Raw genomic sequence first — 1,293 nt, forward strand, 5'->3', positions numbered from 1 at the left:
AATGAGTGTCTGCTCGTACTCGGTGGGCAGGAAGCGCAGCAGCAGCTCCAGAAAGTCAAGGCTCAGGGCTTGCTGGTCATACCTGCGGGTGGTGGGAAACCCCCAGCACAGTCAGACCCTGTAGCAGGTCCCTCAACCCCCCTGTCACCGGTCTCTGCTTCCCGCATCCCTCCCTCTCTCCGCATCTGGTCCCTGCATCCCTCCATCCCCACAGCTGGTGCCATCATCCCAGCACACCCCACACCATCCCAAACCCTGGGTGTAGCTGGGCTTGCGCCCAACCTTCTACCAACCTTCCCCTAAGGAGGGGACACTCACGTCTCAATGGCTGTGCAGATGTCCTGGATGCTGCGGCCACCCTTGCGGAGGGTGATGGCCAGGTTCTTGGCTCGGTTGGACTCCATGAGGGTTACCTTGCTAGGAGCCTTCTGCGTGGCCTTCACCTTGAGGGCACTGATGTCCAACCCAGGGCCCTGTGCCTTGGTCTTGAACTGCTCCTCGAAGTCACTCATGTCCAGCTCCTGTGGGGAGACAGCGCTGAGGGCACAGCAGGGAGGTGACGCAGGACATCGGGGATGAGGACAGGGCCAGAGCACCGAGACAAGGGGGAGTGGAGTGAGAGGATGAAGATGGAGCAAGGGGATGAGGCCAAGTTGAAGGGATGAAGATGAAGCAAGGGGACAAGGACAGGAACAGGACAAGGGGACAGGGAGGGGGTAAGGAGATGAGGGGACCAGAGGATGAAGATGAGGAAGAAGACATGGAGAGAATGCAAGGACAAGTATGGAGCAAGGGGACAAGGATGGGGTGACAGGAGAAGGATGGCAGACTCCATGTTGTCCCTCTTCACAGAGCCAAAGAGCTGCTCCAACCCCCCGCTCCTCCAGCAGCCCCGTGACACCACGGATGGGTACAAGGTGGGCACGGGGGCAAGCTCAGCGCGGGTGCAGTGTGGACTGGGAGCACTGGCCCAGCCGAGCACCCTGCGCCCGCACCCCCCCAGGTCCCCCTGTGTCCTCACCTGCAGCACCTTCTCGTCATTCAGCTCAGTGAAGACGGTGCCATCGATCTGGCTCGGCTTCAGTGCCACCCAGTTGAAGACGGGCATGCGGAACTTGGTTTGGATTGGCTTCTTCACCTTCACTGCAGGGTGACAGGGAGGGGGGGACAAGTCACGGGGTGGGGGTGGGGTTCCGAAACCCACCCCAGGGTGCCCCACATCTTCCCTTGGGGCACATCCCCACCATCCCTGGGTCGCACTCACCTGAACCACCAGCAGCATGGGGGGCGCCC

The 1,293-nt window shown here is 61.3% G+C and overlaps 1 protein-coding gene across 1 annotated transcript in view; it reads right to left on the minus strand.

The window, feature by feature from the left end:
• FMNL1 (formin like 1) overlaps window positions 1–1,293 on the minus strand; it is a 26,784-nt gene that overhangs the window by 7,004 nt on the left and 18,487 nt on the right. The window contains exons 16-18 of the mRNA XM_035901156.1: window positions 1,022–1,143; window positions 319–521; window positions 20–82 (exon numbers count right to left, since the gene is read on the minus strand). Of these exons, the coding sequence (XP_035757049.1) occupies window positions 20–82; window positions 319–521; window positions 1,022–1,143 (388 nt within the window). The remainder of the gene's footprint in view (window positions 1–19; window positions 83–318; window positions 522–1,021; window positions 1,144–1,293) is intronic.

Source organism: Egretta garzetta, unplaced genomic scaffold (assembly GCF_000687185.1).
Source record: "Egretta garzetta isolate BGI_Z169 unplaced genomic scaffold, ASM68718v1 scaffold551, whole genome shotgun sequence".
Classification (NCBI taxonomy): domain Eukaryota; kingdom Metazoa; phylum Chordata; class Aves; order Pelecaniformes; family Ardeidae; genus Egretta; species Egretta garzetta.